Source organism: Rhinoderma darwinii, chromosome 11 (genome assembly GCF_050947455.1).
Source record: "Rhinoderma darwinii isolate aRhiDar2 chromosome 11, aRhiDar2.hap1, whole genome shotgun sequence".
NCBI lineage: Eukaryota > Metazoa > Chordata > Amphibia > Anura > Rhinodermatidae > Rhinoderma > Rhinoderma darwinii.
The window spans coordinates 10,394,537-10,419,681 of NC_134697.1; the positions used below are offsets into that span (position 1 = coordinate 10,394,537).

Consider the following 25,145-nt stretch of genomic DNA (forward strand, 5'->3'; position numbering starts at 1 on the left):
GGCAGGGACTCCTAGCGTCGTACATAAGTACAGTGTGTTCGGTCCGGGTCTTGCAGCCGAAATACGTTCCGTCCATTACGGACGTAACATGCTCGTGTGAATCCAGCCTAATAATCATTTTACAGTGTACACTTATAAGAAAATACAGGTAAGTCACTGTGTACATACATTACATTACTTATCCTGCACCGATCCTGACTTACATCATGTATTATACTCCAGAGCTGCACTCACTGTTCTGTTGGTGGAGTCACTGTGTACATACATTGCATTACTTATCCCGCACCGATCCTTAGTTACATCCTGTAATATATTCCAGAGCTGTACTCACTATTCCGCTAGTGGAGTCACTGTATACATCCTGTACTGTTCCTGAGTTACATCCTGTATTATGCTCTAGAGCTGCACTCACTATTCTGCTGGTGGAGTCGCTGTGTACATACATTACATTACTTATCCTGCACCGATCCTGACTTACATCATGTATTATACTCCAGAGCTGCACTCACTGTTCTGTTGGTGGAGTCACTGTGTACATACATTGCATTACTTATCCCGCACCGATCCTTAGTTACATCCTGTAATATATTCCAGAGCTGTACTCACTATTCCGCTAGTGGAGTCACTGTATACATCCTGTACTGTTCCTGAGTTACATCCTGTATTATGCTCTAGAGCTGCACTCACTATTCTGCTGGTGGAGTCGCTGTGTACATACATTACATTACTTACCCTGCACCGATCCTTAGTTATATCCTGTATTATACTCCAGAGCTGCACACACTATTCTGCTGGTGGAGTCACTGTGTACATACATTACTTACCCTGCACCGATCCTTAGTTACATCCTGTAATATACTCCAGTCTGCGCTCACTATTCTGCTGGTGGAGTCACTGTGTACATACATTATATTACTTCTCCTGTACGGTTTCTGAGTTACATCCTGTATTATACTCCAGAGCTGCACTCACTATTCTGCTGGTGGAGTCACTGTGTACATACATTGCATTACTTATCCTGTACTGATCCTGAGTTACATCCCGTATTATACTCCAGAGCTGCACACACTATTCTGCTGGTGGAGTCACTGTGTACATACATTACATTACTTATCCTGTACTGATCCTGAGTTATATCCTGTATTATACTCCAGAGCTGCACTCACTATTCTGCTGGTGGAGTCACTGTGTACATACATTACATTACTTATCCTGTACTGATCCTGAGTTACATCATATATTATAGTCCAGAGCTGCACTCACTATTCTGCTGGTGGAGTCACAGTGTACATACATTACATTACTTATCCTGTACTGATCCTGAGTCACATCCTGTATTATACTCCAGAGCTGCACTCACTATTCTGCTGGTGGAGTCACTAGGTACACACATTACATCACTTATCTGGTACTGCTGTATATATAAATAATGTCATGTATGAACACAGTGTACTTTTATGTAGACAAATTCTGTATGTAACCTTTCAATCGTGTTAAAAAAAATACAAATCCTTTAAACAATGAATAATGAAAAGTTCTGCCACTTTGTATATCAACGTGCCCCCTATACTTCCAAGTCAAAGCCATTGCCGTTAGCTCTGGTTAATTTAGTATCATCCCGTTGATGTAATTGTGGCCATCACCCCTTGTCTTGTCAGTCACTGTTCCAGCCTTCACCTCCTTGGTTGAGTCTTAGAGCGGCTTCTGTTACATTGTATCTTTATCTTAGTTTATAAGTTTGTTTCCATGAGAATATCTCTGTGTACGTCAATGTCTCCTCACTGTATCCTTGAGTCACCCCTCAAACGACATGTGTTATTTTTCTGTATCAGTCTTCGAGGTCCGTCACTTCCTCAGACTTCCACCTGCTCCAGGGGTTGTAGATGAGCCTTCAGGAGTTGTATACTGCTAAGAATCTTCTTCTGGTGGCCAGAAAGTGTCACACCGATTAGCTGGATATCTCTGGAAATAAAGAAAAACAAGTCTGAATCAGTGACGGAGTCTGAAATTAATCAGACAGGAATTTCTCACAGTAACCGTTTTTTTTTCAGATTGATGTAAAGCTTAAAGGGGTATTCCGATCCTAGACATTTATGTCATTTGTAGCTTCTTATACACTTCTATGAGAGTTTCAGAAGTCCCGACCACCTCTCCACTGATTCTCCGCCTCGATGCTGGGGCCAGAGGACGCCTCACCAGTTTAGACTGAGTCAGGGTGTTTGGGAGAAGGGTACAGGTCCAAAGGTGTCAGACATCATAGGTGCGGGTCCCAGAGTTGTCAGACATCATAGGTGTCAGTCCCAGAGGTGTCAGACTTCATAGGTGTCGGTCCCAGAGGTGTCAAGACATCATAGGTGCGAGTCCCAGAGGTGTCAAGACATCATAGGTGCCGGTCCCAGAGGTGTCAGACATCATAGGATGGGGTCCAGAGGTGTCAGACATCATAGGTGCGGGTCCCAGAGTTGTCAGACATCATAGGTGTCAGTCCCAGAGGTGTCAGACATCATAGGTGCGAGTCCCAGAGGTGTCAGACTTCAAAGGTGCGGGTCCAGAGGTGTCAGACTTCATAGGTGTCGGTCCCAGAGGTGTCAGACATCATAGGTGCGGGTCCCAGAGATGTCAGACTTCATAGGTGTCGGTCCCAGAGGTGTCAGACTTCATAGGTGTCGGTCCCAGAGGTGTCAGACATCATAGGTGCGGGTCCCAGAGATGTCAGACTTCATAGGTGTCGGTCCCAGAGGTGTCAGACTTCATAGGTGCCGGTCCCAGAGGTGTCAGACTTCATAGGTGTCGGTCCCAGAGGTGTCAGACATCATAGGTGCGGGTCCCAGAGATGTCAGACTTCATAGGTGTCGGTCCCAGAGGTGTCAGACTTCATAGGTGCCGGTCCCAGAGGTGTCAGACATCATAGGATGGGGTCCAGAGGTGTCAGACTTCATAGGTGTCGGTCCCAGAGGTGTCAGACTTCATAGGCGTCGGTCCCAGAGGTGTCAGACATCATAGGTGCAGGTCCCAGAGGTGTCAGACATCATAGGTGCAGGTCCCAGAGGTGTCAGACATCATAGGTGCGAGTCCCAGAAGAGTCAGACATCATAGATACGGGTCCCAAGATGTCAGACATCATAGGTGTGGGTCCCAGAGGCTGAAAATCTGTACAGAGCGAACACCTCCCACAGCTGAGGCTTTGCGACAATTATATCCAGTGTAATCTGCTCTAGACTCAAGGCTGATAAATTTGACCTGCACTGATTTATTGCAATAAACTATCCGGACAGGAGATACATTTGTGCTGCTGATTTGTTTACCTCACAGAGGACATATTTTTAGACTGGATACAATTGTAACAAACCCTCAGCTGTGAGAATTATTAGGTCTGTACAGATTTCCAGCCTTGGAATGTAAACAAGAATGCCCCCATTCATTGACAGCAATCAGAGATATTGCAATCGGAGTAGAATTGAAACACAGTATATTAGAAAGTTGCAGAACTTTTCCTTGGTCAATGATTAAGCTTTATCGATTGAAAAATCAGTTTTCCTTACTCTGCCGTCAGTCGGGAGATGGCGTCCAGCGTTGTGTATCCGGCTGTGTCAAAGTTTTCTTTGTATCTCTCCATCTTTATCGCTTGCAGCCATTCGTGAGGTGAGGAAAGGGAGGGGAAATCCGGAGGATGGTTACTGAGGAGCGGCTGAGAGGGTCTGATGAAGAAGAGAAGGTAAAACATGTCAGCCCAGGTGTTATTTAAAGGGGAAATCCAGCCGGCCAGGAGATCCCAATGGTGGAGTCAGACCACCATCGAATCCAGGAGGTAGGAGCTGTGGTGGTCTATTCACCATTCACACCCCTTTGGCACTGCTTAGAGATTTCTAGTCATTTAAATGGTCTTTGGTCTAAAATGTGGAGGTCTCGAGATTTGCAGTTTTGGAAATCAGCAATAGTCCGAGGTCACTGATGTCAGAAAATCCTTCTTTAGTCAATTTCCCCTATAAAACTGAGACCACTTTGCTCTTCTGCTTGGAGAGGGTCCCGTGGGTCAGACCCTCTAAATCCCACAGTGATGGCCAGAGGCGTAACTAGAAGCTCCTGAGCAGCGTCGGTCTGGGGTCCATTTGGCCCACCAGAGGGACTGATTCTCGGAGCCCACCCACCATCTCTACAGAATATGTGCACATCCCCTTGTTGTCACCATTGTATACACAGGACAGATCGTCTATAAGATCTACTTAGTTATTTATGAATCACCCATAAGAAATAGACCCTAGTGGTCAACTGCCAGTGCTTGACTCTCAAGTCATCTCTAAATGGGGTTGTCTTCTTCTAGACCTTTTAGGACCCCATTATTGGGTCAGTCTGGGCCCACCGGAGGATTCTGTGCTACTCTGGTGGGCCAGTCCGACCCTGCTCCTGAGCCTATTCTTATGTGGCAGAGGGACCCTTTTGGGTGGGGGGTGTCTGCTACCTCTGCATCCCCATATCTATGATCCTTATGATGGCTTATCCTAAGGACAGACCATCAATCTATAGTCCTAGAAAACCCCTTTAAGACTGCACTGCACCCCAACATGATCTAAGTGCATTGAAATGGTCTGCAAGAGCCCTGACACATCACAAGTCACGGAGCCTCCGTTGTAAACAGGAAATTAACCCAAAAAGGATCTTCTGTCATTTTATAGACACTTTGGTGGAGTCTGGAAACTCTAACATGTAAGGTTATGGATGCCTGAATATCATGGATATATCCCCTCTAGAGGATACACCTGCTCTCACCTGCTGCTTGAAACGCCCACTGTTTTCAAGCAGTTAGGATTTCTAATCATGCGATCCAGCGAGCTGACAATCTGCTCAAATCGAGGCCTCTGGGAACGATCACGCTGCCAACAGTCCAACATGAGGAGGTGCAGAGCGCTGGGGCAGTCCGGGGGAGGGGGGAGCCGATACTCCTGGTCCATGGCGTCTAATACCTGATGAGTATAAAACAGGGAGGAGATGAAGAAACAGACAAGATGACTTCTTCTCAGTGGAGTGGACAAGGATTAGAACCAAGTTTATTCTCAGGGACTTTACTGTCAGGTCTCTTGTCTAAGGACAGCAAACAATAGAGGGAGGGTGGCCTGAGATCTGGGATATATCGTTTTCTATCATTTGATTTAGTATTTTAATTTCAAAATCTGTTTAAATAATGCCAGGACTCATAGAGAAAGCCTGTGAGTCCTGCTTCATCCACCCACATAGAGAAAGCTTGTGAGTCCTGAATCCTCCACCCACATAGAGAAAGCCTGTGAGTCCTGCTTCATCCACGCACATAGAGAAAGCCTGTGAGTCCTGAATCCTCCACCCACATAGAGAAAGCCTGTGAGTCCTGCTTCGTCCATGCACATAGAGAAAGCCTGTGAGTCCTGCTTCATCCACCCACATAGAGAAAGCCTGTGAGTCCTGCTTCGTCCATCCACATAGAGAAAGCCTGTGAGTCCTGCTTCATCCATGCACATAGAGAAAGCCTGTGAGTCCTGCTTCATCCACCCACATAGAGAAAGCCTGTGAGTCCTGCTTCCCTGACCCAATCATAGAAAAAGCCTGTGAGTCCTGCTTCCCTGACCCACTCATAGGATAAGCCTGTGAGTTCTGCTTCCTCCACCCACATAGAGAAAGCCTGGGAGTCCTGCTGCTTCCACCCACATAGAGAAAGCCTGTGAGTCCTGCTTCCTCCACCCATTTAGAGAAAGCCTGTGAGTCCTGCTTCCTCCACCCACATAGAGAAAGCATGTGAGTCCTGCTTCCTCCACCCACATAGAGAAAGCATGTGAATCCTGCTTCCCTGACCCACTCATAGAAAAAGCCTGTGAGTCCTGCTTTCCCCGCCCACACACAGTGATTGACAGGTAGCTCTGTGTATAGATGCATATAGAAAGTATTCACCCATTATTTGAGAAAGCCTGTGGGTCCTGCTCCCACCGCCCACAAACAGTGATTGACAGCTCATACTGTATACACACTCATAAAGAAAGCTGGTGACTCCTACTTCTCCGCCCTTTTATAGAAAAAGCCTGTGAGTCCTTCCCATACCCAATCATAGTGATGAACAGTGATTTTACTGTTATGACCTGTCAGGTTTTCTCTATGAGTCCTGGCATTATGAAAGATCGGGGGAAACATGACTCACAGGCTTTATCTATGAGTGGGCCGGAGAAGCAGGACTCACAGGCTTTATCTATGAGTGGGCGGGAGAAGCAGGACTCACAGGCTTTATCTATGAGTGGGCAGGAGAAGCAGGACTCACAGGCTTACTCTATGAGTCCTGTCAGCAGTTAAAAAGCTTTTCAGATGAAAAAACTGAATCAAATCCTAGAAAGCTATATACCCCCGAGCTCGGCCCTTCCCCCTCTATCTTATGCTTCCCTTATATAGAGCAACCTATGTGTCTCCATGGTAATAGACTACAGATAAAGCTTGTGGGCAGTCTAATCCTTTAGTCATACTCCCTTCCATCTGTCCCCTACTTCTTACTAATGAACATTTGGTGGGTTAGCAAGGACCTTGGAGACACAAACATCTGCACAGGAGCTGACTAAACATAATAAAGGGAAAGGGAATTCCAACTGAAAAACGAGAAGAAAAGTTCATCTGCTTGGAAAGGATAAAAGAATTATGGACATCACCTCCTGATTGCTCATGTCCCAGTAGGGTCTCTCCCCATAAGAGGTGACTTCCCACATGACAATCCCATAGCTCCACACATCACTGGCTCCGGAGAACTTGCGTTGCTGATGAGCTTCTGGTGCCATCCAACGTAGAGATTGTCTTCCGACCTGGTGGAGAGTGGTGGATGCTCAATAACACTCAATAACGTCTGAAAGTCCTATCATATTCTTATATTACAGGAATTACATGGCTGTTTTTGACAACTTAGGAGGGGGCCTAGCGTCTCCTCGTTTACTATAGACTATGTGAGCCTGAACAATGCTGTAATCGCAACGTAAAGAAGCCATCGAGAGGGAAACATCCATAGTTTCAAGCCAACGTTTACTTCTAGAAGGAATTGGCAAACCCTTGGAAGAAACAATATCATGACATGCCCCAGTATGGGCCCAATTTTACTTTTTGCCATGCTCTATGTACAGCAGTGCAAGACATACCCTCCCAATAAGCATTTACTTGTAGGCTACGAAACTGGAGACTGGCTCGGACTATTGTGAGTATATGAGACCTTGTCATGTTTCTACTGGTCACACCTTATTGAAATGGTCCTACATACAGATGTGGCCTTCTTTACTTTTCCTCTTTTCTCAACATATCCTGAAATGTATGGAGCGAGATGATCAGCTTTAAAAAAAAAAAAGTTTGTGATACTCCGTCGCGAGATGTGTATGCCATATTTGTCTATGTGTGGCCACCCAGTGGTTGTGATGTGAGTTGCAGCCTGTCGAGTTTTATGCGAGCATGTCGCGATATTGTATTGAATAGGTTTCATGAGAAATTGGAGTCCTTAAACAAATAACACTGTATCTGTAGACGTTTTTCCTAAAACAGCAAATATAACTCATAAAATCACTGGGCCCATGTACCAACCTATGACAACACAATGATGCAACCACGTAAAAAAAAAAAAAAAGAGATACAAAGTGTGACCCCTATTTATTATTATGGTGCCATTTTTTCATTATTTCAAAGGGTAGGAAGGATCTGTTGTTTCAGGAGTTGATGGGGAACCCAGATGATGCTCCCACTTCCCCCAGCGTTATTTAAACGGGACGGTTTTGGGTAGTGGCAAGTTGGGCAATTGCCCAGGGCCTAAGTTCCCTAGTGGGCCTCCATGGACAGGACTTCCAGGAACAACCTGAGTAAGGCAAAAATACATAATATTTGGGTGCTATATGTGATATCATGCAGCCGTACATGACAGTATTATGTTGGCACTGTATGGCGGTACTATATGGACTGTATATGCAGTATTATGTGGGAATAGTATGTAGAATACGAGAAAAACTGTCTAAAAATGTCAAGCCTGCTCGGCTTCTAGCCCACAAACCCATTTTCTTCAAAACTACTGATGGTATGAGAAAACATTGAGCGTATGAAAGGCTTACCACGTCTAAAGGTCCACGTAGACCAGACACCTTGCACACCAATTGTCCATTCACCAAGATACTACGAGCTGCCAGATTTCTGTGGACGTAACTTCTGTCGGACAGATATCGCATTCCCGATGCCACTCCACGCAGCATTGAGACCATCTGTAAGGCGGACAGAACACCCTCACACTGCTGAGATACAAGGAAGGGGACACTCAAACATCTAAGAGTCACGATAGCCAAGAACTAGAAGACTAATCTCAATATGATCCATGATGGAAAATACGAGCAGTGATGGAGATAAGTGGAGTTGCAGCTTCCTGAAATACTAAAAATTGTGCAAATGCCTCGAGCTATTGTATTTTACGGGATGAATATGGTGAATTGACCCATCTGGTTTGCTCTTGTCTGCTCATGACCTACCCTGAGATAGGCGTCCAGCGCTCCATTCTCCATGTATTCGGTCAGGATCATGATGGGGCGACTGCGAGTGACGGCTCCTTCCAGACGTACCACATTGGGATGGTCAAACTGTCCCATGATGCTCGCCTCACCGAGGAAGTCCCCACGTTCCTTGTCACCGCTCCCTGAACGTAGTGTACGTATACACACAGCTATGTCTCGCTTTCCAGGTAGACACAGGCGACCGCGGCATACATCTCCGTGCTCTCCTACAGGAAAACATGAAAGCTGCTCTCAAACGTCCGTCTTCTCTTAGAACGCGCAATATTTCACTGGAGGGAGCAGCACGTTCTGCTTCAGCGGTGCTCTGACTACAGTAAATGATACTCGGCGCTCTCCACCACTGTCAGCCATTTTTAAATCTATGGAGAGTTGTATTTAGTCACCTTCCTGCAGACCCCATCCTGCACCCTTTCCTCTCTTAACGTCTATCTATCTATCTATCTATCTATCTATCTATCTATCTATCTATCTATCTATCTATCTATCTATCTATCTATCTATCTATCTATCTATCTATCTATCTATCTATCTATGTTTCTCAGTATTTCCAATCCAAGTACCTTCTTACTCAAATACATTACATCAAAGTACCCCCAAAGCTATACTAGGCCACATTGTGGTATATATTAAGAGCACAGCATGAGGACAATGTGAGTGCCCCCTAGAGACATGATGTACCCCCTGAAGTACTAAAGAGGCCTAATGTTAAGCATACGCCACGTTTTGCAGACATCTCCCATTACCTGTTCCAGTCACCTCTTCAATCTTCACAAAGGACACATCAATTTCTCGAGCAAATTCCCGTACAGCCTCTGAGGGGTCCTCATATGTAGACGGATCAATGTAATATTTCACTCCTAAACCTTAAGGCAAATTAAAATAATTTAAAGAGTAACTTTTTCTTTCAGAAAACAGCGACATATTAGAAGTATTGACGGGTGGGGGTCTGGATCCTGAGCTCTTAGTGAGCCCGTCTCTAGGCTGACGAGGAGAGCCTAAAGTCTGATGGAGGAATCTGGGCTTGGCGGAGGATAGGAGAACGCTACCTACCGGAATACATCGTGACTACTGTAACATTTGGTGGTGGAGGGGTCATGGTCTATGGCTGTGTTTCATGGTTTGGCCCATATTTCCAATGAAGGTTAATGGTAATGCTACATCATACAAAGTCGCACTACACAATTGTAGCCTCCAACTTTGTAAATTCGACCCTTTCCTGTTCCAGCATGACTGCGCCCCATCCACAAAACAAACTCCATAAAGACATGAGGTGGGGAGTTTGATGTGGAGGAACTCGAGTGGCTTCATAGAGACGAACAGAAAAAAAATCAGCAGCAAAAGCCACCGGTGTGCTAACCCAAAATATTCGTCCAGGGATCTGTAGTTCCTCATAGGAGTGCAGTCGGAAAAGGGGCTTGTAGGCGGACAAGGAATCCAATGTAGAAAAGTATAAAGGAGAATCCTCAGCACATCCACATTTCAAAGTGTGTATAAAAAAAGAGCTTTATTTGATCATAAAATGAAAAGCCCAGGAGGAAACAGGTAGGGTGTGTTACCGCTAATGCGTTTCGAACAAAGTGTTCTTACTCATAGCGTAAGTAAGAACACCGTTCGAAACGCGTTAGCGGTAACACACCCTATCTGTGTCCTCCTATCTTTTCATTTTATGATCAAATAAAGCTCTTTATTGCTGAGGATTCTCCTTTAGGCTTCATAGAGACCTGACCTCAACCCCATCCACCACCTTTGGGATGAAATGGAAGGCAGACCTTCTCCAACATCAGCGCCTGACCTCACAAATGGGCACAAATTCCCCCAGACTCCCCAAAATGTTATAGGAGAGTAAGGGCCGTGATAGCTGCAAAAGGGGCCCAACTTCATATTAACAGCCATGGTTTTGGAATGGGAACAAGCTCATATAGGTGTGATGATCAGGTGTCCACATACTTTTGGCCAGATAGTGTATCACCGTTATCCATTATTTATCCGGTATTTAAGTCATCTACAATATAATTTTCTCACACATTGTAATCTATCTATCATTCTATGTTCAATGCTGCATTTAAAACACCATCGACCTGCCCTGTAAACTACACTATGTCCGCTGATCACTGGCCGCTGATCTCCTGCACAATTATTGCTGCACTCACCTCTTGAGCTGATATAATGCTGCAGTCTGTCGGTATATGGAGTCTCCCGTCTTTTACTGTAAGATAAAGTAAAATTAATAAACATAGAATAAAATAAACAAAAAAGGAAAGCTGCAGTACAGTTTCCTCTTCAAATAATATATATTACAGCATCTAAAAAGTTTTTCATGTTTTTTTCTTGCGCAGTAGCAGCCCTGGGGTCGTTGAAATAGCTGCCGACCGCACAAAGCCTGAGACACTGTCGAAGCTGCTATGGGAATTGTATATAGAAGCGTTGGGAGCGAGTACAGGCCAGCACCGCGATGACATCATCACATCACTGCTGGCCTAAAGCAACACAGAAATTGGAAGAAAGTGCGGCCAGATTAACGGGGCGATGGGACAACCCCTTTAAAAAAGAATGCACATCAACTTATAAGGACTTGGTTTTAGTTTTTCACGTTTTTTTATGTATCCGTGTCAAAAACTAAATTATTACAAAAAAAACATGAAAAAATCCTATTATTACTTTTTATATTCACAGTATCTACGCACTAACCTATAGAATGAATATATTGACCAGATGTTTTTTTTATATATTTCCCATCAGTCCTGATTTTGTTTTCTGATAGCAAAAACAACCCTTATTATAAAAGAGGTGTGGTCAGTAAGTGGGCGTGGATTGGTCAAGTGGGGAGTGGCTTATGTTGTAAAGGGAGTGGTTTTATTTGCTAAAAGGAGGGCCCCTAGTTAAAAAAGTAGTCACATTATCTAACTCATGGGCCCTCCACCTTAAGGGCCCAAAGTCCACCCAGTCACATAATATAACCCTTCAGAAAAATGATGCAATGGTGTAAGGACTTTTTCGGAATAAAATCAAGTCACGAGAAACAGTATATATTGTGTGATATATCTGTGTAGATTCTATATAGCAGGTCGTCAATAGATACAGTGACAGGTGGAGTCATCAGTGATCAGTTGGAGGGCCCAAGTAGAGCTTTTGCCCCTGGAGCCCATAAAATTCAAGCCCACACATAAAGTAGAATGCCCATTGGTAGGCTATGACCTATCTCCCAAGCAGCACATAGAGGGTAGGAGGGTCGTAGTTAAATGTGTACCCCATTGATGGGTAGAAAGAGAATTTACCAGGTTCTTCATTCCTCATGGATATATGAAGCCTACACGAGCTCCTGGCTTGTTAGAGCCGTCCATCGAGGTTATAGGTTTTCTATTATGATAGGAGGTTGACCTTATAGTAAAATAGTCAGTAGGATGGAGTTTAATCCTGGGATTGACAATGAACGAGCATGTGGAGCCCCATGACCGGCTCTATTGTCTATTCCTTCAAGATGGTGATGACAAAACTACTCTTATTGGATGTCTTCAACTCCCCTTTATGGTAGGTCAAGTCTATCCTTCCGGTAGACCAGTGTTACTCAATTCTGGTCTTCAAAACCTACAGCAGGTCATGTTTTCTGTATTTTCTTAGCATCTCTATGGGATATCCTCAAATTATGGTCTGGTAGACATGGCCTGTGGCAAACTGGGCAGTTGCCTAAAGTTCTAAATTTTTTGGAGGGAGACCAAGGGCTGAACCTTTAGGAAAAATCTCATAGTGAACCTTTAAAACTTCACTGCTCTAGTCCATTGATTCTCAACGTGTCTAAGTCAAGTTCTGAAATGAAATAACCACCCAGGCCATAATCATATACTGTGCTACCTATTAATATACTGGTTTTATGCTGTGCTGAGTACCCCCTAAAGACATGTACCCCCTGGGGCACACATAACACAGGTTGAGAACCTAGACTCTAGACCACCAGGGACTTTTCCATTAAGCCTGTCGCCATATAGGCAATAAATGGTGGTATTGTTTGGGCACTATGTGGCGGTATTATGTGATCATGGTATAGAAGCAATATTTGGCATTGTATGGAATCATTCTGGTACAAATTCGGGTAAAAATGGCATAAAAACCTTTTAAAGAGAAGTATCAGGACCAGGAGGATGGAGAGACCAATGAAGGCCAAGGCACCGAGGCAGGACCCGACTATGAGCGGCAGCTTGTCTTGGGATAATTCCGATTTCTCCCCACCTGAACAGAAGCATATGAGTATTATATATTATTATTATACTATGTAGGAAGCAGAATCGGGAGTATATTAATGATATATTATACAAGGCTGAATACATATAACAGACGATCCACCAGTGACAGGTCTTCTCCTCTACGGTCAAGTGTCTACTAACTTTGTTCATTGCCTTAGCTGTGAGATCTCGGTCACATTACTACCTCCATATATATGTCCTAAAATCCTATAAAACCCATAAACTTTTCATTTATGTGCTGAGTTATCGGAAGCTTCCCGTGTCCCTATGACAACACTTCCTGTCACTGTGCTGTGGTAGCTCAGTGTTATATGGAATTTGGGCCTCATAATAAAAATTCAACATCATTTCATTAGTACAGGTAAGAAAATAAAAGAAGATATTTAACCTGTTGCTATGAGGGAACTTGCCCCTATGATGAGAGCGAGCTATCGAGAAGGAGATATTGCTTAATCCAGGGCCACCTCTGAATAATACAAGTTGTGGGGTTTATCAAAAAATGACAACCTTTATGGCCGCACTTGTCACTTTTGTAAAAATTATCTCTCGGGTGGAATCAGGGTTCAACAAGTAACCATAATGTACTATAGTAAAACGTGGAAAGGGGCCACGCTGTACCTGCAGCTACCACCAGGGGGAGCTGAGGAGCTTACTGCATACTGTTATTTAAATTGAATAATAGCACAGAGTGCAGAAAGCTCCCCCTAGTGGTGGCTGCAGGCAGAATGTTATCATTTAATTAAACCCTTAAAGACCAGGCCAATTTGAGTTTTTAATTTTAGTTTTTTCCTTCCCGCCTGCCGAAAGCCATAACTTTTCTATTTCTTTGTCGACATAGCCATACGAGGGCTTGTTTTTTGCGGGACAAGTTGTAGTTTTTCATGGCACCATTTATTGTTCGGCATAATGTCCTGGGAATATGAATTATATGTGGGGTGAAATTGGCAAAAAACAGCGATTACATCATTTTCGGGGGTTTTTGTTTTTACGGCGTCCATCAGGCGGTAACAACGACATATTCACCTTATTCTACAGGCTGATACGATTACGCCGATACCAAATTGATATGTTTTGTGTTATGTTTTACCACTTTTAAAAAAAATAAAACAATTTGCTAAAAAAAAAAATGTTTTGTGTCGCCGTCTTCTGAGAGCCAGAACTTTTTCATTTGTCCATCAATTTAGCGATGTGAGGGCTTACATTTTGCGGGGCGAGCTGTAGTTTTCACCGATAACATTTTGGAGTAGATGCGACTTTTTTATCAATTTTTATTCCTTTTTTTCTGGAGCGCTAAGGTGACCAAAAAACAGCTATTTGCATGTTTTATATATTTTGTTTTTTACGTCGTTCACTGAGCGGGTTAAACAACGCTATTTTGTGATAGTTCGGACATTTACGGACGCGGCGATACCAGTTATGTTAACTTTTATTTTTTTGAACATTTATTTATGGAAAAAATGGGAAAAGGTTTTTTTTTTTAACATTATAAAAATCTTTATGTAACTGTTTTTCACTTTTTTTACTAGTCCCCCTAGAGGACATGAAGCGGCGATCGTTGGATCGCTTGCATGATATAATGCAATACTAATGTACTGCAGTATATCATGATTCCGACAGTCTCCTTTGCCGGAGGCAGAGCTTCAAAGGAGTACAAAGATGGCTGACCTGGGGGCCTTTGTTATGCCCCCCAGGCTGCCATAACAACCACTGTAAACGGCCGATCGCGTCGTGGGCGGGCACGATGGTGTGTTTGAGGGGGGCGCCTCCCTGATTCTAACATTTTAAATACAGCGGTCGCGATTGACCGCAGTATTTAAGGTGTTAAACGGGCAGAATCAAAGTGAACTTTGATTCCGCCTGTTGCAATGAGGTGTCGGCTGCCTAACATACCCGCTGCGTATGGAGCGAGATCAGCCCGTGAGCAGGCTCCATACTTCCCCTTAACAGGTGCCGCATACCAGTACGTGTGACATGTTGTTAAGGGGTTAATTTTAGGTCTCGGCAGGGGATTTGGAGATCTGGAACAAAAAAAGGGAGCTCCGACCACTACAAGGATATATTAACCCCTTCCCAAAATTGTACGTAACTGTATGTCACAGTCGCCAAGGGGGAGCATGGGGCCTGGTCCACACTCAGCTGGTCCAAAACCTCACTGGGAAGGGAAAAAAAAAACAGAAGCAAAAACAAAAACCACATAATTGCTCTTGTTGGACATCTGAGCTCCCCAAAAAATGGAATTAATATTAATCAAAAAGTTGTGTGTCCTTAAAAATGGTACCAACCTCATCTCGCCCTGCAAAAAACACGACTTTACACCCATCGATGGAGAAATAAAAAAATTCTGCCGCTCACAATATGGTGATACAAAACAATTTTTTGGGACATTTTTTTTTTTTTGTAAAAGTAGTAAAACATAAAAAAAAAACTAGACATTTGGTATCGCCGTAATCGTATTGACCCGGAGAATAAAATGAACGTGTCATTTTTACCGCACAGTGAACCACGTAAAAACTAAACCAAAAAAACCTCCTAGAAATCACTGGTTTTTTTTTCCCAATCTGCCCCACCAAGATTTTTTTGGTTGTTTCCCAGTACATTATAGGGTACAATGAAGAACGACAACTCGTCCTGCAAAATTTAAATTCAAAAACGAAACATGGCTGCATCGGGAAGGGGGTTAAGAAATTAATTAGCCCAAAAAGTTGCACCTATAAACCAACTAGGTCATTCTTGAGTTGCCCGCTGAGCTCGTCCCTCGGGCCCGTCCTGTCTTTCCATGTGCTGGAGATGCTACGAGGCTGTGGAATAGCAGAGTGCAGCATCATATACATAATATATTGCCGCCTGGTGTCCCTCGTCTATCGTATATAATGGATCCAGATGTGATCCGCATTAGCTGTGCGTTATCTGAGCTGACATGTTACTGCTCCGCTCCTCGCCCAGCCGGAGACATTACGTGGATCGTCTTTCCCTAATGGCTTTGCTTGTCTTTGCGTATCATGGAGCTTTGCTTGTGCGGTTGAGGTTTGTCATACATTATTCAGTAGGGTATGGATTACCGGAGCTCTGCCGGTACTGCTCACCTCCCAGCAGGGTCTGGAAGTACATGTTCCCGCTGTAGGCTCCGTAGCCCCGCTCTGTTCTAGCTCTCACCTGGAAGGAATAAATTGCCCCCGGGTTGAGTCCACCAACTGTTGCCGTGTTCGTTTCACTGATTAGAGACAAGGACTCACCCTCATCAGCCTGAGGGACAGAAGACACAGAACAGGGAGTTTTATCATGGGGGCGACATCACTGGCAATGTCTTAAAGTTTAGCCGGAGGACTCCAACTTTCCCGAAAGGCGTTGGGATTGCTCATACTATTTTATCTCTATTGAGCGGGCCGTACACTACATATCTCTTATCTATACGGTGAGGACAGTATGGACATTAATACATTTATGTGGTTTGGGGAGGTACAAGGGTAAGAAGTGGTCGTTAAGGGCAGGAAAATGTACCTTTAATTAAATTATATTAAATCCTAAGAATTTTTAAAGGGCTCATTTGTTTCTGATAGACTGATCCAAATTCCCGGCTTCCCTTCATACAGCCATAGAGTTACATGATAAAATTCTGTTTTCCTGCAGCCACCACTAGGGGGAGCTCATAGCATAGGGATTTATACAGTACCTATAATTGAGTTTATCTTTTCGAGAATGAATCAAAGGGGGGTCTCTAGGTACTAGGGGAGGCCTCACCTCTAAGTGCACCCCTGAACATCGCCAAATCAACACAAAGATGATCCGATTTATTCAATTTACATCCACTTATAACGGAATATGTCACCAACCTCAACTATCTGACCTCTACTTTTTATTCCTTCTTTCCTTCCAGCTTTCCAGACTTCTCTTTTGGTGGTTTAGTTGCTTGCGGTTTATAATTATTTTGTCATTTCTGTAATTGAAACCAACTTTCCATGCACTGATTTCCTGTTGCGCCAGCGGAGGGCTTGTGCTTATAGACAGTAGTCAATCAGAGTATGCAGAGCTGCAGTGTACGACAAGGGGTAGGGATAGAACAGCAACCTGAGCCTCTGATGAAACCCGAGGTGGATTTCAGACAACCACAGACACCAACAGACAATGCAGCTGAACTAAAGCTAGACCGGCATCCACTGCTCTAGTGTGATTCGGAGAGGCAGATTTTCCAAGCTATCAGGCATTCACATATAGTCTGGAAATATTTCCGCATTGAATGAATGGACACACTTGGCGAGGGGGCCTACTACCAGGAAACGCCCCTCCAAGCGATCATGAGCAGCTTAGGTAAATAATACAATTTGTCTGCCAACACTAGATGATTTATTCCTATGCAAAGAGCACCCCCTAGTGGCGGCCGCATGTAGACAAAATTTTATCATGTCACTTTAAGGTTGTGTGAAAGGAAACTGGAAATTTGGGGCCTTGTGTCAGAAAAAAAGAGTTATGAACATGATAAAACATTTTGGACTTATTTTAATTCAATATATAACACTATAGATACCTTTTCTGCCCTAAACCACCTTTACAAACCCCGGCACCATTGGAAAGTACCAGATATATTTTCTAGTACAATAGAATGTGGACATGATATATAATAACTAATGTATTGAATTTTAGATTAAGATTATTTCATAGTAAACACAGATTTTAATTGTTGAATCCTGCAATATCATAGTATGGCCTGCAGGCGTCACTGTTGTCTATGCTGGAGGAACACTCCATAGGGAAGGTTTTTTTTGCACAGCGGCGGTGATTTTCTGACTTCTAGAGTTTATAACTGGATGTCAACAAAATCCCAAAACTTTATAGTGAGCAGCATCAACTTCTTATTGAACATTTTGTGATTCTATTACTTTGCATAGTTCATTAGAACGTCTCTTAATAGTATTTTAGAATATTTTACTTGCAACTCCACCCCTGTCCAGATGGTGCGCTGTATAGCAGAACTATTGCCTTAGGCCCCATGCACACAACTGTAGGTTTTATCCGTAATTACGGATGAAATTGCGGAGCCATTCATTTCTTTAGGCCACGGACACCCTTCCGTAAATTTACGGATGTGTGTCCAGGCTGTAGAAGTGATCCGCTAACTATAAAATATGTCCTATTCTTGTCCGCATTTACGGCACAACCTCGCCCACAGAAGTCTATGGGCGCTTCCGCAATTGCGGACAGCTATGGATGTGCATCCGTATTTGCCGGCAGTAAAACCATTAGGGTCGTGTGCATGAGGCCTTGACCATGCCCAGAAGAATATTCTATAGCAGAAGTTCACATTTTCCGCTCTGCAAATTGCAAAAGATATGTATAAAAACAAAAATCAGGGTGTCTCTTTCTTTTTACTGGTCTGATTAAGTTCATATTATATTTTTATAGGTAACGGGGACCGATATCTATCTATCTATCTATCTATCTATCTATCTATCTATCTATCTATCTATCTATCTATCTATCTATCTATCTATCTATCTATCTATCTATCTATCTCATATCTATCTATCTATCTATCTATCTATCTATCTATCTATCTATCTATCTATCTATCTATCTATCTATCTATCTATCTATCTATCTATCTATCTATCTATCTCATATCTATCTATCTATCTATCTATCTATCTATCTATCTATCTATCTATCTATCTATCTATCTATCTATCTATCTATCTATCTATCTATCTATCTATCTATCTATCTATCTCATATCTATCTATCTATCTATCTATCTATCTATCTATCTATCTATCTATCTATCTATCTATCTATCTATCTATCTATCTATCTATCTATCTATCTATCTATCTATCTATCTATCTCATATCTATCTATCTATCTGTCTCATATCTATCTATCTATCTGTCTCATATCTATCTATCTATCTATCTCATATCTATCTATCTATCTATCTATCTATCTATCTATCTATCTATCTATCTATCTATCTATCTATCTATCTATCTATATATCTATCTATCTACAATCTATCTATCTATCTATCTATCTATCTATCTATCTATCTATCTATCTATCTATCTATCTATCTATCTATCTATCTATCTATCTATCTATCTATCTATCTATCTATCTATCTCATATCTATCTATCTATCTATCTCATATCTATCTATCTCATATCTATCTATCTATCTATCTATCTATCTATCTATCTATCTATCTATCTATCTATCTATCTATCTATCTATCTATCTATCTATCTATCTATCTATCTATCTATCTATCTATCTATCTGTCTCATATCTATCTATCTATCTGTCTCATATCTATCTATCTATCTATCTATCTATCTATCTATCTATCTATCTATCTATCTATCTATCTATCTATCTATCTATCTATCTATCTATCTATCTATCTATCTATCTATCTACAATCTATCTATCTATCTATCTATCTATCTACAATCTATCTATCTATCTATCTATCTATCTATCTATCTATCTATCTATCTATCTATCTATCTATCTATCTATCTATCTATCTATCTATCTATCTATCTATCTATCTATCTATCTATCTATCTCATATCTATCTATCTATCTATCTCATATCTATCTATCTCATATCTATCTATCTATCTATCTATCTATCTATCTATCTATCTATCTATCTATCTATCTATCTATCTATCTATCTATCTATCTATCTATCTATCTATCTATCTATCTGTCTCATATCTATCTATCTATCTGTCTCATATCTATCTATCTATCTATCTCATATCTATCTATCTATCTATCTATCTATCTATCTATCTATCTATCTATCTATCTATCTATCTATCTATCTATCTATCTATCTATCTATCTATCTATCTATCTATCTATCTATCTTAATTTTGAATAGTTTGAACTTTCCAATAATCTGGCACCTTGACAGTCTTAGGGGGGATTCACACGAGCGTGTATTCGGTCCGTGCGGGCCGCGTGGTTTTCACGCGGCACGCATGGACCAATACAAGTCTATGGGGCAGTACAGACAGTCCGTGCTTTTTGCGCAGCGTTTGTCTGCTGCGCAAAAAGCGCGACAGGTTCAATAACTCTGCGTATTTCGCGCATCACGCACCCATTGAAGTCAATGGGTGCGTGAAAATCACGCGCACCACACGGAAGCACTTCCGTGGGACGAGCGTGATTCGCGCAACAGCAGTGAAAAGGATGAATGAAAACAGAAAAGCACCACGTGCTTTTCTGTTTCCAAGCATCCAAACGGAGTGTCTTTGCGAGGAGCGAACCCCGACAACCGAGGCAAACTTCACCGGGTTCGGCCAAACTCGTTTTGGCCGAACCCGGCAAAAAAATTTCCGGTCCGCGACGTCGGGAGAGATTCACTGTGCATGGTGCTGAAAGAGTTAAACTGTTTCAGCACCATGGACAGTGACTTGCGATCCCAAAATACATGAACCTGTAAAAAAAACCGAAGTTCTAACTTACCGATTACTCCTGTCTCCTTCCTGCAGTCCGACCTCCCGGGATGACACTTCAGTTCAAGTGACAGCTCCAGCCAATCACAGGCCAAGCACAGGCTGCAGCCAATCACAGGCTGCAGCGGTCACTTGGACTGCCGCGTCATCCAGGGAGGTGGGGCCCGATGTCAAGAGAGGCGCGTCACCAAGGACGCGTCACCAAGGACGCGTCACCAAGGCAACGGCCGGGAAGTTCTCGGTAAGTAGGAACTTTATCTTTTTTTTTTACAGGTTTTTCGCTGTTGTGTTCGGCATTCACTGTCGAGGGTGCTGAAAGAGTTAGCTCTTTCAGCACCTTGGACAGTGACGGGCGTTGACAAGCCTCATCTCTATGATGCCGGCTGCGCGAAAATCACGCAGCCGCGCATCAGACACGCATGACACACGCAGCTGTCAAATGGTTTTTGCGCTCGCAAAACGCTGCGTTGTTTGCGCGCGCAAAAACGCAACGTTCGTGTGAATCTGCCCTTAGGCTGAGTTCACACGGAGCGCATACACTGCGTAAAATCACGCAACGTATCGCCCTGTGCTCCGCATGGAATTCCAGGCAAAAAAAAAACACACCGAACTGTGGTGCAGTTCTTTGCCTATTTTTTTTTCTGAGTTGCGTTTCTTTTGCGGCGGAATCGCTGCGAACCGACTACAAAAAAATGCAACACCTGCTATTTGTGGTCGGGTTTTACCTACAACAAGCAACAAATAAGCAGCGTTTACACAAATACAATTGACACGCTGCGGAATAAAATTCTGCACCGCAAGTCAATTTCTGAGCGTTTTTTTCCGCTGATTATTTACGCAGCGTGGGGAGGAGATTTGTTTTATCTCATCCACTTTGCATTTGCTGCAGATTTTCCGCAACAAATTCCGTAGCGCAAAATCTTCAGTATTTACGCAGCTTGTAAACACGCCAGATCTTCAAATTTTTTCTCAAAATGATATAACACTCTGTGTAGATTTAAACTGCTATATGAGGTCTATAGGGTGACGGGCACTTTGAGCAAAACAGAACATGAAAAGTAAAAGAAAAAATAATAGAATTTTCCATTGTACTTTGTACGCGCACTGCGCTGCCCTTAGGCTTATGCCCAGTTGGCCTGAGCAGTCACCGTCCCTCACATAGGAGTTATAGTAATGTGGATACTGATGGGACGAGCTCTCCAGATGTCACCAGGAGCAGATGTTCCATGCACCGCGCCGGTTTGGTTTAGGATCACGTGCGAGCGGCAGCGACACACAAGCGGCTGGTACCTTTTCCCTGTAACGCAGCTGATAATCCAGAATCTTCCCGTTCGGCTGTTGTGGTTCCGGCCAGGTTAACGTGATGCTCTGCATGGACCGGCTCACCTGGTGAATGATGGGTACGGCAGATGGGACTGGAATGGAGATGATAAGACATAAGTGGAGAGAAGGAAGAGAGAAGCGGCGACGGCGGCGATGGCGGGATAAAAATAGAGCGGAGAAGATGAGACGGAACATATTTTCCTGTGTAACAAAAACATACATAAAAATTGTAATACACAGGAACACTGTGCTCCATGCGGTGACATGCGACTGCGGGGAGGGCGACGCTTGGCCGGAGCTGTCACTTTGAATTTGGGTCACGGCATCACCGCCTCTTACGAGACCCCCTCACGCACGGTACAGAGAAAGCGTCACAAAGACAAATTCAATTAGAGTGCAAAGCCTGGGGGAGAGGGAGAAAGAGACGCACAACCCGGCAAGTAGACCGCCAAGAAAGCGGAAAGGAGATGCAAATATCAAGGGAATTTTAACACCGGCTGCGCTAACCTTTACCGATCCCTAAGACCAGACCGCGTGACGCTTAGCATAGGGCTCCATGGCGACTTTCGGTTACGCAATGATCACGTTAAAATTGACCGTCACATGACCACAATGTCTTCCTTTGGGGCACAAGTCGAGTTCTCGCTATTGTCGACCCCATAGGTAAACATTGGGGTCGTGATAAGTCTCTGTTCACATTAGCATCATGGCTTTCATTCATACCGCATGCCATGACGCTGTGACGGATCCGTTATCCGATAGACCTCATAGTCGCTGATGACCCCATTGGGGTTCTGTCATGTTTCGCTGCAGGCTGTGCCATTCTTGACGTAAAAAATGATGGAGACCCCAGTCACAACCCAGCAACGGAAGTGGGAACGGAGCACAACTCAGAATTTTACCGTGACCGTGAAACGACCAAAGATTGCCGTGGAGCCCTAGCCTCATGCTTTAGGTCATTCCTCTGTAACCTGTGCCTCACCAGGTCATTTGAAACTACAATTCTCAGCATGCCCTGACAGCCTCAAGTTAGGGGTTGTAGTTTCACAACAAGTGGAGAACCGTAAAAGACATACCCCTGCTTTAGCACAATATGTTATTACATAGTGTGCCCACCCGGCATGGTTCATCCTAAGCATCTTGGTTCATGAATAGAATGCCAGGACTTCAGTGAAGACTGACACTCACATAGGAAATGGGTTAACTTACCACTTTCGTATAAGTAGTATATTTATATGCCATTCAGGATCTATAGAAATCTGTGTGACAACCCTTATGGGCACTGTCATAGCTGCTATTAGTGGCTGTCACTCAGCATCTGCTTCTCATCTAGGGGACCGAGATAGGGAATAGCTGAACAGAATAAAAAGTTTAGACAAGAGGACCACTTGGAGGCTTACGGGACTTCTTTTTTTTTTTAGGGGAGTGATCTTTTATGTGACGCCCCAATTAATTTGAGAACAAATAACCCTTATTCTCAACACTGCCGCAAGTGCGAACATATCACATACACAACAAGTAGCAGACGTGAGAAGAACTTCACAGTTCTGCTCGGGGGGGAATTCTCGCTTCTCCGGTCAGTCAGGCGTAAATGTTTAGGGCTCCCATAATCGTGGATTCAGTCACCAATGAGCAAAGGGCGGCAGAGAGAGATGGCGAAATAGTTTTTCGTGCCAGGTTAGTCTCTGTATCAGAAAATCTACCCCCCCCCCCCTTCTTGGTCAAAGGCAAAAAGAATTAAAAAATAAATGTAGTTAAATAAAAAATGGCAAAAATTAAAAATATGTAAAATTATAAAAAGGGTGTGTATACTTTTGAAACCATTTTTTGTAATTATTCCTAAGCATCTAAGAAAAAAATTCAAGAAAAAGCAAAATAAATTGAAGCAATTTTGCAGTCTGGATTAAAGATCTCCGACTGTTTTGTGTCTACAGCACCAATACAATACAGACCTACGTGTCTCCATGGTTACAGACTACAAATAAACCCTGTGTAGTCTGATCCTGAAGTCCATCTGCCCCATACCTCTTCCCTTCTAACTTACCAAATGTAGGTTAGCAAGAAATGGGGGACTGGTGAAAGAGAGAATGAATTCAGAATCAGACTACACAAGGTTTATGTGCAGTCTGTAACCATGGAGACACAGTTCTGCATTGGAGCTGTAGACACAAAACGGTAGGAGACAGTTAATCGAGACTATTTGCAAAGTTGTTTCTTTTTTTATTTTAGATGCACTGGAGCAATAATAGTAATAAAAAATTGTTACAAAAGTTTACACATCCTTTGCTATTGCAACGTGCTCTATTTCCGAATTTGGTCCCCCGAGGAAAGATTTTAGAAACCTTTGTGTGCGGCTTCTTTTTTTTTTAAACTTAGAACAGATTCTACAGGAGAGCTGTGTACTTAGAAACCCCTGTACGCCACTTGTCTGGGCCGTACAGACAGAAAACAGATGCTACAATAGGTGACAACCATTAATGGCACCCATCATTTTGCCACCCAGCCACAACTGTACTGACTGTGCCAGTCTTTGTTGTAAATCTGTCATTCTATTCATGAAACAGGTAGATCAATTTTTTCAACTCATCATTTACGCAGCGTGCGGAGGAGATTTGTTTTATCTCATCCACTTTGCTGTTACTGCATTTGCTGCCGATTTTCCGTAACTAATTCCGTTGCGGAAAAAAACGCATTATTGACACAACGTGTGAACTGACCCTTAGGGTATTTGAACATTGTATTTTCTAAAACAGACAATCCCTTTAAATGGTTCTAAACTTTGTTATATATATAAATCTTATTCCTCTTTCGTATGATCATCCCGTTCTCTGGAGTCAGGCAGCAGTGTAAAGAATGGGGGTTTTTATTCTGGTTCTATGGCTACGTCCAGTGTCACACATAGATCTCTACTGTAATCACATTTATTTTATCTATATTTCTTTGAAGAAAAAAATCTGCATCACATGCTACAAAGTATATGTGAAGATTTTTGTGCACCATTCTTTACCCTGCAGGCTGTATCCAGATAACTGGACAATAATTTAAAAAGGGGCTTCTTTTCCGATAACTAAATTGCTTTAAGTAAACTTTTCAGATGACCTTGTCGAAAGCCCCCCTGACAATGACAGCCACCCATCCCCCGCCACTGACCTGACTGACTGATGCTGATGTTCAGCGATGCATATTTGGGTTGTTCGACGCTCATTTCCGTCACCCGATTGGTTGACTGCACCTCCAGGGTATAGGCCACTCCAGGCAGCAGCCCTGATAACTGGACCCTCGTCTGGATGAGCCCCAACTGTCCAGGCCTGAATGTCACCCCGTCGCCACAGCGGAGGCAGCGTCCGGTCACACACTCTTTACATGCCACCGAGTACACGATCTCCGTACGGCCCCCCATGTCTTTTGGGGTTCTCCACGTCAGGAATACAGCTCCGGAGGCAGTGACTTCATAATTTAAGTCCCATGGAGCTGATGGTGGTCCTGTAAATGGACAAATAAGATCATTTTTTTATGTAGGGTCAAAGTCGTGTGTTCAGTTATCACTCAATCACAATTATTAGAGTTATTATTAAACTCTTAAAGGGGA

The 25,145-nt window shown here is 43.2% G+C and overlaps 1 protein-coding gene across 1 annotated transcript in view; it reads right to left on the bottom strand.

Moving 5' to 3' along the window:
- Positions 1–1,782: 1,782 nt before the first annotated feature.
- Positions 1,783–25,145, bottom strand: part of LOC142663580 (ephrin type-B receptor 5-like) — a 49,936-nt gene continuing 26,573 nt past the window's right edge. Inside the window, exons 5-16 of the mRNA XM_075842326.1 lie at positions 24,707–25,039; positions 21,524–21,648; positions 15,856–16,015; positions 12,641–12,758; positions 10,685–10,740; positions 9,278–9,397; positions 8,493–8,740; positions 8,085–8,261; positions 6,657–6,806; positions 4,768–4,961; positions 3,543–3,698; positions 1,783–1,962 (exon numbers count right to left, since the gene is read on the bottom strand). Of these exons, the coding sequence (XP_075698441.1) occupies positions 1,854–1,962; positions 3,543–3,698; positions 4,768–4,961; positions 6,657–6,806; positions 8,085–8,261; positions 8,493–8,740; positions 9,278–9,397; positions 10,685–10,740; positions 12,641–12,758; positions 15,856–16,015; positions 21,524–21,648; positions 24,707–25,039 (1,946 nt within the window). The 3' untranslated portion in view covers positions 1,783–1,853. The remainder of the gene's footprint in view (positions 1,963–3,542; positions 3,699–4,767; positions 4,962–6,656; positions 6,807–8,084; positions 8,262–8,492; positions 8,741–9,277; positions 9,398–10,684; positions 10,741–12,640; positions 12,759–15,855; positions 16,016–21,523; positions 21,649–24,706; positions 25,040–25,145) is intronic.